At 42.5% G+C, this 12,132-nt stretch overlaps 3 protein-coding genes across 3 annotated transcripts; 1 reads left to right on the top strand and 2 right to left on the bottom strand.

The window, feature by feature from the left end:
• Window positions 1-1,060: 1,060 nt before the first annotated feature.
• On the bottom strand, window positions 1,061-4,056 carry zgc:113229 (uncharacterized protein LOC550612 homolog). Its single transcript, XM_063189650.1, has 3 exons — window positions 3,106-4,056; window positions 2,185-2,427; window positions 1,061-1,736 (listed from the first exon to the last, which is right to left on the bottom strand). Exons 1-3 carry the CDS (start codon window positions 3,943-3,945, stop codon window positions 1,407-1,409), a joined length of 1,413 nt encoding a protein of 470 aa, XP_063045720.1. The 5' UTR covers window positions 3,946-4,056; the 3' UTR covers window positions 1,061-1,406.
• A 325-nt stretch (window positions 4,057-4,381) lies between these two features.
• Window positions 4,382-6,539, bottom strand: LOC134439893 (uncharacterized). The gene is made up of 2 exons (XM_063189804.1): window positions 5,156-6,539; window positions 4,382-4,582 (listed from the first exon to the last, which is right to left on the bottom strand). The coding sequence occupies exons 1-2, from the start codon at window positions 5,933-5,935 to the stop codon at window positions 4,457-4,459; spliced, it is 906 nt and encodes a 301-aa protein (XP_063045874.1). The 5' UTR covers window positions 5,936-6,539; the 3' UTR covers window positions 4,382-4,456.
• A 919-nt stretch (window positions 6,540-7,458) lies between these two features.
• On the top strand, window positions 7,459-12,117 carry rad9a (RAD9 checkpoint clamp component A). Its single transcript, XM_063190709.1, has 11 exons — window positions 7,459-7,811; window positions 7,889-7,959; window positions 8,046-8,168; window positions 8,310-8,424; window positions 8,766-8,865; window positions 9,017-9,123; window positions 9,446-9,552; window positions 9,907-9,971; window positions 10,077-10,181; window positions 11,369-11,603; window positions 11,724-12,117. The coding sequence occupies exons 1-11, from the start codon at window positions 7,778-7,780 to the stop codon at window positions 11,826-11,828; spliced, it is 1,167 nt and encodes a 388-aa protein (XP_063046779.1). The 5' UTR covers window positions 7,459-7,777; the 3' UTR covers window positions 11,829-12,117.
• The last annotated feature ends 15 nt before the right edge of the window (window positions 12,118-12,132 follow it).

Consider the following 12,132-nt stretch of genomic DNA (forward strand, 5'->3'; position numbering starts at 1 on the left):
TGCACTGAATTTCACATTCAAAGTCTTGAACATCAAGAAAGCCTCTTTATGCATGGTTGTTTTTGTATACATATTGTATATGGTGTACAAGTTGGGTCAACTGCACCAATGACCTTTGGCGCTATACTCAGGGGTGCCGACAGGGGGGGGGACAAAGGGGACCATTGTCCCGGGCCCAGGGAGAGAGGTGGCCCATAATGGGCTCCTCATTACATTGTATGTATTGGTCGGGGGGCCCTTTCAGACGACTTTGTCCTGGGCCCAGCAAAAGCTGTCAGCGGCCCTGGCTATACTATTTGCAAACTCAGTAAGGTTCCACTTGCTGCATGACGATTGTACCATATACAGGAAAATAAGGATAAATTCCATAAAAAACAATATTGTATATCACGGTCATCAAGACTTCTGTATGCCACGTCTTGTTTGGGCCTTTTGTAGAAAGCATTAGTATTCTTCAACCAGCTTGTTCTGAACAACAGGTTGTAAAGGGAGGATTTGGGAGCTTCTTCCACCAGTCAACTACAGACATGCCTGTGCATTAATAATGTTAATAGGAAAAGGAATTACTTTTAATTTACTAATGTAAATGCTGGTATACTGATGTGTTATTGGGTTATTTATTCTCAATTTATTCTCATGTCTCATATGTTTTAATTGCAACGTGTATGTATGAGTTTCACATATTTTACGTAGCCTTTGTGACAAATAAGTGAACTTTGATGTCTCAGTGGTCAATGTCAGGGGGTACAGTCACGCTTTTAAATTTTTAATTGTATATAACTTTCAATAAACCTGGCAACGGCCAAAGACTTGTGATGTCAACTTCTTATATGCTCCAATGATCACAAAATGTGGCACATGCCATTCAGGTAGCCTTGTTAAATGTCAGCATGATAATTTTTAACAACAACAGGCATTTTTCCATTGTATATATATGTATGCATTAAAATGGCCTGAAGAATCCTCTAAAATCCATGTAAACCCACATTGTAGTTGAGGATATCACATGTTGGTATTACAATCCCTGTAATAGGCCTATTGGTAAAGGCAGTCTAATTTTGAATTTGAAGTAAATAAAACAGCCATTGATTCAAACGGATAGATAACACACATTGCAGTTTAATCATGCAGTAATGTGCCATGCAATGAGACAGAAGATTTATTGCCTTCTTGGCTAGGGCTCACTTGCAAACGAGGCAGTCGCCTCAATATGACTACCCTAGTCAAATAAAAGAGAAATAAAATACAATTATACGGCAAGATACTCTGTTTTTGGCACACATATTTCACAACCACCTGCAATCTGAAGACAGTCTTGCATATATTCTACAACATTAACAACAATAAAATAACATTTTGCTGAGCAATGAAGAGGAGGATAAAAGGAGGCTCCCCAAAAGCCTGAATCAGTGTTCCATATTTGAGCTCTTCCGTTTTGTCTTCTTTGTTATTCCCCTAATCCAAGAGTAGAGGGACGTCTGCTGGCCCTCCCTGGGGATCTCCACGGCCTCGTCTGCAGATCTCATCTCCTCCTGAGGAAGTACCGTCATCAGCTCCGCCTCCATGTCCCCAGGGTCTTCCTCCTCCATGTCCTCATCATCATCATCATCCTCATCGTCCTCCTCCTCAACCCCATCTCTCTCCGGCCAGTCCTCCACCTCCGGCTGTATATACTGTGGCATCATCACCACTTCCTCAGCAAATCTGACGCGGCGTGGAGCACTGTCCAACCTCCGCTGTAAGGACAAAGAGCCAGGTAGGAGGATGAAAGAATATCCGGTAAGTTAAATACATGTAAAAAAAAATCTAAAATAGCAAATTCATACATGTGCCGTATTTCTACGTAACCTCTACTCCTTAGCAATTTAAGGAAAATACACTCCACAAGACTAATAATTAATTCTTTCTTCTCACGTTCATCCAATTCAGTGCTTCTCAACCTCCCTCTGGACCTTATCATAAGCCTCCCAAATTAAGTATTAAAAAATAAAATGGATTAATGCCCCCAATGGCAAGTAAGCAGCTCAGCTGTATCTTTCTCAACGCCCCCCCCTAGGGCTACAAAACGCCACCTGATGGGGACTGTAGAGCCCCCGTTGAGAAACACTAATCTAATTCTGAGCGTGATGTCTAATTTCAATGCACAACATGGAGCACATACATATACATGGACATCACACTCACCTTTTTTGGGACGATCTCCAGGTATGACGAGGAGGAGTCCACAGAATCCACAGACACGGAGCGCTGTGGGGGGAGAGGAGGGGGGAAAGGAGGGGGAGACAGTGGAATTTTACGCCAGGACAGCGAGTCAGGGGCGACGCTGTCATCATCATCATCTTCTTCGTCTATGAATGTCTCTCTCTCCTCCGAATTCAGCCTCCTCCTCTGCATTTCATGTGCAGAGCTCTCATCCTCTTCTTCAGCCTGTGTGGTATAGATGTAAGGGCGTGATTGACATAATGAGAAAAGGTTTCTGCATTGTGTAATTTGAGTGATTAACAGTTCTTTCTCATGTCTATTCAAGTATTGTTAGGAAGAAGAAACCACTTCATAAGCTCTACTGGGGTGGGGAACCTATGTTTCGCGGGTCGTTTATGGCCCTTGAGGCTGTCTTATCCGGCTCCCGATATAATTTTAATGTTATGCATTTTTGCAGTTTTCACAAGGAAGAGACACTGAAGATGACACTGCTTCTTCACGTTTCACCACTTTTTAAAAAAATTTCTTGGTGCTGACGTTTCAGCAACTAGGTCTTCATCAGAGTGCAGTCACGCCCTTCCTTGTGAAAACTGCATGACTGAAGTACCCATGTTTCACATGAAATATGACGTGTTGTAAAGGAATTACAAATTTGCAAATTACATTTGCAACATAATTAAGTCATATTTTCAGGGGACCTAAGATGGGGTCTATTGTAAAGGTGGCCATCTTCAATATAGGACTAAAGTGTAGGGAGAAATTCTGGTTTAATTTTATAGTATGGGCCTTGGAGGACTTAATTTTAGAATAAAATTTGAAGTGGCCCTCGAATGAAACAGGTTCCCCATCCCTGCTCTAGTAGAACTCTAATGTGGTGTCTCATGATTGATGTCCAGTTCATACCTTCACATCAGAGGAATCCACAAGAGGAAGAATCAGTGGAGCACTTTCTTCAACTTCACCAAGACTTAAACTCCCAGCGACCCCTGTGTGAGACGACAGGTACGGGCTGTCATCCTCTGTCTCGGACGAATCGCCTCCTCCTGTGTCTATTTCCAGGTAAGGGTTCAGCATGTCAGCGGTGGCACCTTGATGCAGTGTGTCAGGCGTAGCCATCATCACTTCTTCGTAAGGGTTTACCTCCCCTTCTGTGGCGGGTTCTTCAGGATTTGAGGCAGTGATCTCTGATGGGTGAGGGTTTGCATTATTTGTGTTTGCTTGGCTGAGATCTGGATCTGTTTGGTTTTGATCCATGTCATCATCACCCATGTTTGACTCTGATGCAGTCTCTGATACATCATCTGATTGATTTGGACATATGTCCTGCATGTTGGGCTGCTCTAGGCTCTCTGTGGTGCTCTGAGATTCGTTAGGGTCCGGGTTGGTATCAGTGTTCTGATCGTCTGACTCTGATCTGATTTCCTCTAGCTGCACACTGCTGACATCCACTGAGCTGCTCAGTTGGTTGTCGTTCTCCTCGCGGATCTCATCGCAGACTGTTTGGGCAACACCAGTCATTTCTCCACCCGTGCCTGAAGCAGCGTCACTGTCGGTAAGCGTAAGCATAGCTTCGAAGTTTATCACTTCTGCAGCAGTCTGTACGTGAACTGTTTCACACGGCTTGTCTTCGGCAAGGTGGTAAGTGCTGGGTCCATCTGTGTCCGTGGTTGGCGTGGCCTGTGGGTCGGCGGCGTTGGAGGCGAGGAATCTGGTCCACTCCGGTCCGTTAAAGATGTCGTCCATCAGGGTGGTCTCGAAGCCCAGATCGAAGCCATAAAGGGACAGACTGAAAAGAACACAAAAGAATTCAAACGTAAAAGGTCAGGCCAACAAATATTACATCTCTACACAAGCCCGCCGACAAGTGGGGACAAAGGGGTATGTTGTCCCGGGCCCAGGAAGACAGGGGGCCCAGAAATGGGTCCCCATTACATTGTATTGGGTAAGGAAGGGTCCTGTTCAGATTACTTTGTCCTGGGCCCAGGGACATTTGTCAGTGGCCCTGTTTCTACATCCACTGAATGAATAGTAACATGTTGTTCCCTCATATGTAGGTAAAAAGCCAAGAAAGCCTACATGCACACACACACACCACAAATAAAACAAATACCTGGCTCCGTCCCAGGGAATTTGATTTATTCGAGGTGAGTTGTGTGCTGTGGTATGATACCTATGCCAGACATCCTTGCCTTATATGTGCACACACTCCATTCTTCCCCGCAGGTGTTGTCAAATGTCATGAACTGAGAAGGATTTACCTGTCGTAACCTTGGGCACCAAGAGTGCCTTCGCTTTGCACCTCTCCAACAGGTGAAGGAAGAAGCCCATTTTCTTGTGTAACACTGGATGCCGTAGGAGGCACTTGCTCCTCTGTGGTATGCTGTAATGAGTTTCAAGAAAGTTACGTCCCAATTGATTGATTTATGCATTCTGTTTAAACAATGCACTATAAACACCATTTGGGAGAACAAAAGTAAGGAAGCCAATTGTGGTCCCCTAGAGGAAATGCTTTCTCTGCACTTTATCCCATTTGGACTAGTGAATCACATTGAAGTACACACACTAGTAGCAGTGGGCTGCCAGCTGAGCGGCGCCCAGGGAGCAGTGTGGGGTTTAGGTGCCTTGCTCAAGGGCACTTCAGCCATGGTCCGGTTGGGCATTGAACCGGGAACCCTTGGGTTGCCAACCCAGTGCTCTAACCACTGAACCACGGCTGCCCCAAACATTAACATTTCTCCACATGTTTCTTCACTGAATGCCAGTTTCAATGAGAATTAAGCAATTAACACAATTGACCTTCTCTTCAATTGAGTGGTAATACAGTCTGTATAAACAATGTACAAACTTTGTAGATGTCATTTAGGAAAATAGAAGTAAAGTTTCTAATTTGACTGATAATACTGCATGTTTCTTCACTGCTTGCAAGTTTCAATGGGAATGAACACAATTTTACCTTCTCTATGACCTTGTTGTTTTGCTTCTCTGCACTTGGATGTCTGTTACTCCACTTGTCCTTGATCTTCTGGGTGATACTCTTGGTTTTGGTTTCATTCCACTTCCTCTTGTTTTTCCTCACTTTGCCTCTACCAACTTGTACATCGGCAGTATTTCGGCTGAGACTATCTGTGAGGGAGACATTGTCTGTGTCGACTGTGGTTACGCTGTCCCGTCTGGCGTGTTCACTGGCTGTCATCACACAGCCGGGGCTTGGCAGAGTTAAAGGTTCACCAGGAAACCCTGGGCTGTCTGTTGTTGTCGTCCCACCCTGTGGTGATGATGTGTTGCTCTGAGTGCTCTGAGATGGTTGGAGGTGACCCTGTGCTTCATCAGTGTGGCCATTTTTTCTCTCAGAGATCCTATCGGCCACCGCAGAAAACCTAAGCTGCTTTCTATCCCATTTCGGAATGTTCTCAATGTCGGAAAATGTCAGACTGCCCTTCTGTCCCGTGTTTTCTTTAGTGTTTCCTTCCAAACTCTTTGTGGAACCTTTGCGAAAGCCGGCCCATCTTGAGCGAAGTGTTTGCGGATTGTTATCCAGAGTACCACCAGTCAACATCTCTCCTGCCACACTACCACCACCACCCACGACAAGCATGTCCTGCGAAATCCTGGATGAGACATCCTCGGAGGGGGTCAAGCGGCCTTGGTCAGACCTCTGCTCCTGAAGCTGCAGCTTCTGAAGCATGGACTGCAACAGGGCCTGTGAGTTTGACGCATGGCCAAGCTGAGCCATTCACCTGAATACTAGGCTATGTATCACCACACCTACATACCCTGAATCACAAGCATACACACAGACACACACACACACACACTCAGCTGATAAACCTAACAAGAGATTGGAACTCACAAACACGGCAGACTGAGGAGACTGTGATATTGAACACAAGATGGCTAAATAAACAAGGTGTCTTCCATTCAATTCCAAATCTGTCCAGTAATCCAAAATGGTTGTTTAAGTTGATCTCTTTTTCTTTCTTAAGATGAAAAGGGCCTTTGCAGGCAATTGTCCCATCACGACAGGTCCCATTCAAATTGGAGCCCAGTCACTTGAACGTGTTCTTTGGCTCCTTTGTAAGATGTGTGTGACTTAAGTCAAGTTACCTCATTCCTGATTCTTTCGAGTTTCTGTTTGTGTCTCCGCCCCACGCCCCAAGGAGCAATAGAAAGCATTTCCTTCATGCAAAGTCGCAGGACAGGCCTGAAGGCTTTTAAAAGAATTGCATTCAAATAGCAATAAATGAAATGTTGATTGAGAAATCTTTGAACAATATATCTTTGTGAATTAGATAAATAATCAACAGCAAAAATGCACAGTTAAGCATTCCAAAACCTTTTTGAACACACACTTTTTTAATCTTCTGAATGCCATACTTTGTAAAACGGCATTGTCCTCTCGTCTTGTACTTGTCATTCTTACATTATTTTATCCTCCTTATTCCTTCACATGATGCGCCATTTTTACATTCCAGTCAACTATGTATTTTTCTTTCTATGAATGTTTGATTTGCCTTCATAGGCCTACATTTGATTTATGCTCACAACCTTGCTCACCACTCATTTCCCCCCACATAAACATATAGGCCTATGTACTTTTAAATTCTTCTCCTGACAGTGTTTATGAATGGTCTTCCGTTTGTTTATTATTGAATACAGAAATGTAAATGGCTTGGGCGAGAAGATGATTAATCTGGGCCAACCAGAAAGACCAGTGTGGCAGCATGACAACTCTTGCTACTTCACAGGTGACACTGTGTTACTATGGTCCCTCTTCAAGCACATGGGCTGAGCATGTGGCGGCAACATGCACATGGCTTGTGTAAAATGGAAAGAAAAATGTCTGCACACTTAAATCCCCTTTGTGTTCTTTTTAATAATAGGCCAAGCTTTCGGTCTACTGACCTTCCTCAGAGACATGCACAAGGCTGCAAGGGGTTTACCAAGAGATGCCGTCAATGGTGTGCAATGTCATCCTTGGCTAGTAACTCACCTTTCTGCAAATTGACATCTGTTGCCCAAATTGAACTAGGCTACAGCCAATAAGGCATGTCTCACAATCCACAATGCAATGATTCAAAACAGAGTTCACATTTTATCTATAAATGCACACTGTGTAACTTCTACAAGACTATGTCTACTTTTTTAAATGTATTTATTTATTTATTTATTTTTAAAGGTCACTTAGCCTTCTTAACCAAAATTATGTATGGTGCCTTTAACAATTTTCTACTCTGACAGTTTTGGCATGACGTTGCCGATAGGTTGCACCCTCATTGGTTCCCTGCTACAGCTAGCGTGCGCGCGCGACATGGCGGTAAGGAAGTAAACATTTAGAAATGGCAATGAAAACTTCTCCGTAATGCACGCTGAAATGTGTAGAAATAGGTGATTAAAAGTTCGCACAGCGGGAGGGAAAGTACGTCTATCCAAACAGAGGATTTAAAACGTTCTCCAAAAGGTCACGTGTCGCCGTGAAACAGAAAACATCCAAGTCACTCTCACTACAACATCAGCAGCAGGAGCTCACAAAGTATTATTTCGTAAACATCGCGGATTATTTATTAAATACTCCAGTATGGATTACGTAGCAACTGGTGGCAATGTCAAAGGTGAGGTTGGATTTATGATGTATTTCCATAGATTCATGATGCTTTCCATCCCTTTTAATGACATGTACTATTTGCAGTGTTGGCAAAGGCAATTCACTCACTATCTAGAATTGGAGATGAACTGTACTTCGAACCCCAAGACGATGGAGTAAGTGTCTTTCCAATCTTAAGAGCCTAGAATTGCTATTTCCCTTAGGTCGTATTAAATCAGCAGTGTATGTGATGTGTTTGCAGCTAGGGTTACGGACCGTGAACTCCTCCCGTTCAGCGTTTGCCAGTTTCCTTCTCTCTCCTCTATTCTTTCAACGATTCCAAACATCACCAGGGCACAGTTTCCGCTGCAAAATGCCGATAAAGGTAACAATGTGCTAGTCAGTGCGATGCTGCAACTGCGTTGCGGAGTACACAGTAGCATGGAGTTGTACAGTATTGCAAAATGCATGTTTTTGAACATACCTTCCCTGCTTGTAACATACACGTCACTTGTTTCCTTCCCAGAGTGTTCAGACGGTGTTCAAGTCTCTTTCTTCTCTTGAAAAGACTGTGGAAAAGTGTCGAATTGAATGGAAACCTGACAAGAGTCAGTTGACCTTTACACTGCACTGCAAACATGGTAATGTCAAATGATGTGACTTCTTTTTTTCAGTCAGTAATCAAGTGCTTCCTAATCGTTGTTTATTTTATCTGATTAGGGTTTATTTTGTAAATGTTTTCCTTCTATTCTCTACATTGTGTTTCTGTGGAGGGGGAAACCCCACACTACCACACACTGTAATTCTGCTGAGCATGCTACTTCAAATTCTATTATGTGCTCATAATTGTGATAAAAATCAACGGATGCTATTATGGAAAAAGTGGCATGCCATATGGCCCAGCCCTGTGTGCAAGTAGGTATAATGCATAATCACGTTATTCACGTATCCTTTGAGTAATGGCTGTTCTGTTCTTTTCTAGGCTTGCTGAAGACCCACAACCTGTCATTTCAGGATTGTGAGAGCTTACAGGCCGTGTTTGACCGAGAACGCTGTCCCAATGTGATACGGGCTCAGCCAAAGTGAGGATTCTCCTCTCACCTACATGTATACTAAATCTATAGCAATTTCTTAATATAATGCATACTTCTCTTTTGTGCTTTATTGTTTTGCATCCCCCTCTACGTTTCCATGTCCTTTTGTTTTTGTCTTTCTTTGCCATTCTGTTGTTAGATTACTGGTGGACACAGTTCTACATTTTCCTCCATCTTTGGAGGAAGTGACTGTGTCGGTGAGCGGTGACCGCATGTGGCTGAAAAATCATGTGGAAGATGAAACGGGTATGTTTTCTACCCTCCCAATTTGCACAACAGAACATCTGGTGTACACCCATATCCTAGATATGTGGCCTTTAGAGCAATTGGGTTATGCCCTAGCTCTGTCCCTGGCCCCGCTGATAGCCAACATGTCTGGCAATGTATCGCTATTTGAAGAGTTGAGCATGGCAAGGTGTTGCTGATGGCCACGCCAAAGAACGGACTGCTCTGATTGATAGTAACTTCAACCAGTAGAAAGACATTTTGTACATGCAGGTCATTGCGTACTCTGCCCTCTGAGAAATGCTTTCTGAGCAATGCTCACAGATAGACTTTTTGTTTTCAGATCAGTCCAAAGCCATGATGACTGAACTGTGCCTGAGCTCGGAGGAGTTTGATCATTTTGTCGTCGGCTTGGAAACTAGCATCACCTTCTGTCTCAAGGAGCTCAGGGTAAGACTGTTGTCGTCATACACAAAGTTACCATTTTAATGACTGTATATGTGTGGCAGCAATTATATTTAGTAGTTTAGTAGTCTTAAGCCATTTATTTTGTTCAGTCCCTTTACTGCAATGGCTTCCCATGGTTCCTGCTACATAAGGACCTTTGATTTGAATTGCATGCAGAGCTTTGCCAAATTGTGCACACAATTTTGCAGTCATTTTTTCTTAAAAAATGCATTGAAGTAATTAAAGAAAGTAATATGTAAACTAATGTGAAGTTAATGCTTTATGTTCCCTCAGTTTTTATCAAATGCAGTTTATTATTTGAATGTATGAAATGACCTGTACCCCTTGTGTTTTCAGGGGTTACTGTTTTTTGCAGAGTCGACTGGACTCCCAATATCGATCTTTTTTGATGAGCCAGGAAGGTTGGTGTTGACCACTCGTAGTCATAGTTATTTACTGTTAAATTGTCAATTAAGCTATTAGTAAAATGTTATCTGAAATGTGATGTATTTGTTGTTTGCATGAAGGCCAGTGGTCCTCACTGTGTCAGACAGCGTCATGGAGGCCAACTTTGTCCTTGCCACCATATCAGAAGACACTCATCAAAACAACAACAAAAACAACACAAAACGGTATGCAAATGTAACAAAGAAAGTCACATAACTTACAGCATACAACGTAGAATAGATTACATTTTCTTTGTTCCAACCTAAATTTAAAGAAAAAGATTTCTCAGATGACTACACATATTCATCAAAGTCAGTGAAATTGTAAACATAATATCCAAATGCAGATATGCATTTGGCGAAGGAGTCTTAGTTGAACATAAAATAAAATACCTTTTGTTTAAAATATTTTGTATTTCATGAAGATGCATGGAAGGAAAAATCAGCGTTATGGATGTGACCTAATGCAGTTATGAATGTCACGTATCTGAAATCCACTTCCATTTTGTCTGTTCGTGAAATCCATGATAACCCTTTTTATTTATATTTTTAAAACTCTGTTTGTCAGTTTGAACTATCTCTTAAAGGGGCTCCAGGTAGGATTAAAAGTTTAATGAATCACGGTCCCAAGTCTTTAGTAAGTGAACGATGGCTCTCGTGATCACTTCCACGGTCCGCTGTCAGAAAACCCCACATGCAACTTTTGACAGCGTTGGACCAAACTAGTGTTTGAAACATCGCTTTACTATTCAGATTAGTATTCAGATTTGTGTCAACTGCTGTCATTCCGGGATGAAAAACAGTCTCACAGCGAGCATATTTGGACAGCATTTTTTCATTACAGTGTAGAGTTTGAGACAGGCATACGGGCACCACACAAATGATGTCATCCTACCTAGTGCCTCTTTAAGTTCTTAAATAAGAATTAGATGTTTTTAGCTATTTTATGGATTATGGTGGACCGATATATGACATACTGGTTCAACCTATTTACCTGTGTAATATAGAGCCCTTGATTGTATTTTCTGGAAGTGTTTTTTTTTCCAATTACAAGTCAATTTATTGTTTGACATTTACATGTAATTGCCCATCACTTGAATTTCTCTTGGTGGGATACAAAGGTGTACCCTGACTTAGGTATATATTACATTATATATATACGGGGCTCTAAATTAACACCTGCCAACCAGCCAAATGCTGGTGTAATTTCAGTTTGGCAGGTAGAAAAGAGCCACTTACTAGCCACTTTGATCCATTAGTGAGTATGTGTTTGGTTAGTGAGATCAACATCTACTAGCCATTTTGGCTGGTGATGAAAAGAGTTAATGTAGGGCCTTGTATATATATTATATTGGCTTATTACTTTTCCACAGTTGCCCAACACCGCCTCCTGCAGATGACTTCATGTGCGATGACATGGACTCGTACCTTATTGCCATGGAAACAAGTGAAATTGCTGGACCATCCAGCCAGAAGGAACCTCAGGTAACCTCGGCAACCCATGCCCCGCCCATTCCCCACCACAGACTGTTCCTCGACAGCGTTGCAGAAGAAGAGCAGCAGCAAGAGGATACTGATGAAGATTTAGAGAGGCCGGCTTCTAAAAAGGTTTGTTGCATAAATGTGATCTATCTTTGTGGCAACAAATGCTATTTTCTGTAAGGCAATTTTGTTTTATATGACTTATATGTTACCTTTCCCTCTTCTTTATTTCCCTTCTCCCATCAGTTCCGATCACTCTTCTTTGGATCAGTTTCACCTACACCCTCCCAGCAGGTGCCCACACAGACAACGCAAGATGTTCTAGCCAGCGACAGTGAAGATGAAGGATGATTTTGGCAATGAAAGAACTCATGCTCAGACTCAAGACTGCAAGTGTGGGGAGAAAAAAAAGACTTGTGGGGGGAGTACGTGTGTGATTGAAAAAGCACTGTCAGCAAAAAGTGTCTGTGACGGTCAGTTACAAATAGTGGTTCATGTACAGTCAAAACAAGGCGAGCATATTTTTAAATTATGTCATATGTCCTGTAATTTCAGTTCTAGGCAAAGAATGGAACAATGTACCATGTTAATCACTGTACAGCATGATTGAAATTCCTTTTTTAAAATATTTTTTCATGACTCTGCAGTCTTGTCA

This window comes from Engraulis encrasicolus, chromosome 23, assembly GCF_034702125.1.
Source record: "Engraulis encrasicolus isolate BLACKSEA-1 chromosome 23, IST_EnEncr_1.0, whole genome shotgun sequence".
Lineage (NCBI taxonomy): Eukaryota > Metazoa > Chordata > Actinopteri > Clupeiformes > Engraulidae > Engraulis > Engraulis encrasicolus.

What these genes read in the sequence shown, in the direction of transcription:
- LOC134439893 (XM_063189804.1), bottom strand. Translation starts at nt 5,935, where the DNA reads ATGGCTCAGCTTGGCCATGCGTCAAACTCACAGGCCCTGTTGCAGTCC. An exon ending in ACAACAAGGTCATAGAGAAG is followed by an intron (nt 4,583 to 5,155) that starts GTAAAATTGTGT and finishes AACTCATTACAG; the next exon opens with CATACCACAGAGGAGCAAGT.
- zgc:113229 (XM_063189650.1), bottom strand. Translation starts at nt 3,945, where the DNA reads ATGGACGACATCTTTAACGGACCGGAGTGGACCAGATTCCTCGCCTCC. An exon ending in TGGATTCCTCTGATGTGAAG is followed by an intron (nt 2,428 to 3,105) that starts GTATGAACTGGA and finishes TATACCACACAG; the next exon opens with GCTGAAGAAGAGGATGAGAG. An exon ending in TGGAGATCGTCCCAAAAAAG is followed by an intron (nt 1,737 to 2,184) that starts GTGAGTGTGATG and finishes TTGTCCTTACAG; the next exon opens with CGGAGGTTGGACAGTGCTCC.
- rad9a (XM_063190709.1), top strand. Translation starts at nt 7,778, where the DNA reads ATGGATTACGTAGCAACTGGTGGCAATGTCAAAG. An exon ending in GTGATACGGGCTCAGCCAAA is followed by an intron (nt 8,866 to 9,016) that starts GTGAGGATTCTC and finishes TTCTGTTGTTAG; the next exon opens with ATTACTGGTGGACACAGTTC. An exon ending in TTTTTTGATGAGCCAGGAAG is followed by an intron (nt 9,972 to 10,076) that starts GTTGGTGTTGAC and finishes GTTTGCATGAAG; the next exon opens with GCCAGTGGTCCTCACTGTGT.